This window comes from Penaeus monodon, chromosome 15 (assembly GCF_015228065.2).
Source record: "Penaeus monodon isolate SGIC_2016 chromosome 15, NSTDA_Pmon_1, whole genome shotgun sequence".
Lineage (NCBI taxonomy): Eukaryota > Metazoa > Arthropoda > Malacostraca > Decapoda > Penaeidae > Penaeus > Penaeus monodon.
This window is the reverse complement of record NC_051400.1, coordinates 49,794,936-49,795,220: the sequence shown is the minus strand read 5'-3', so window position 1 is coordinate 49,795,220 and position 285 is coordinate 49,794,936. Positions and strand designations below refer to the sequence as shown.

At 45.3% G+C, this 285-nt stretch overlaps 1 protein-coding gene across 1 annotated transcript in view; it reads right to left on the bottom strand.

The window, feature by feature from the left end:
• LOC119582390 (adenylate cyclase type 2-like) overlaps positions 1-285 on the bottom strand; it is a gene marked incomplete in the record, with an annotated part of 138,831 nt that overhangs the window by 29,088 nt on the left and 109,458 nt on the right. The window contains 1 exon segment of the mRNA XM_037930603.1: positions 62-187. Within this exon segment, the coding sequence (XP_037786531.1) occupies positions 62-187 (126 nt within the window).

Sequence of the window (285 nt, the reverse complement as noted above, 5' to 3'; positions counted from 1 at the left end):
AATCCTTTTCCTTTATACTGTGTCATGATACAATCCCCTAGGTAGAACATGGTGCTTCTACCTTAAACTTTGACTCCAGATTCCCTCTCTTATCCAGGAAGGCTCTTCTGAAGGCCACTTCGCTCATGAAACGCCAATAGATCCCCACCAGATTGACGCACAGGAGGATGGTGGCGTCCACGCACATCTGGAATTGCACGAAGGCCAGTTATTCTGCCTCTTAGAGTGGTTATGGTGGGATTATGGATTATTGCTATACAAGTGTTTGCATCGCGGATAAATTAT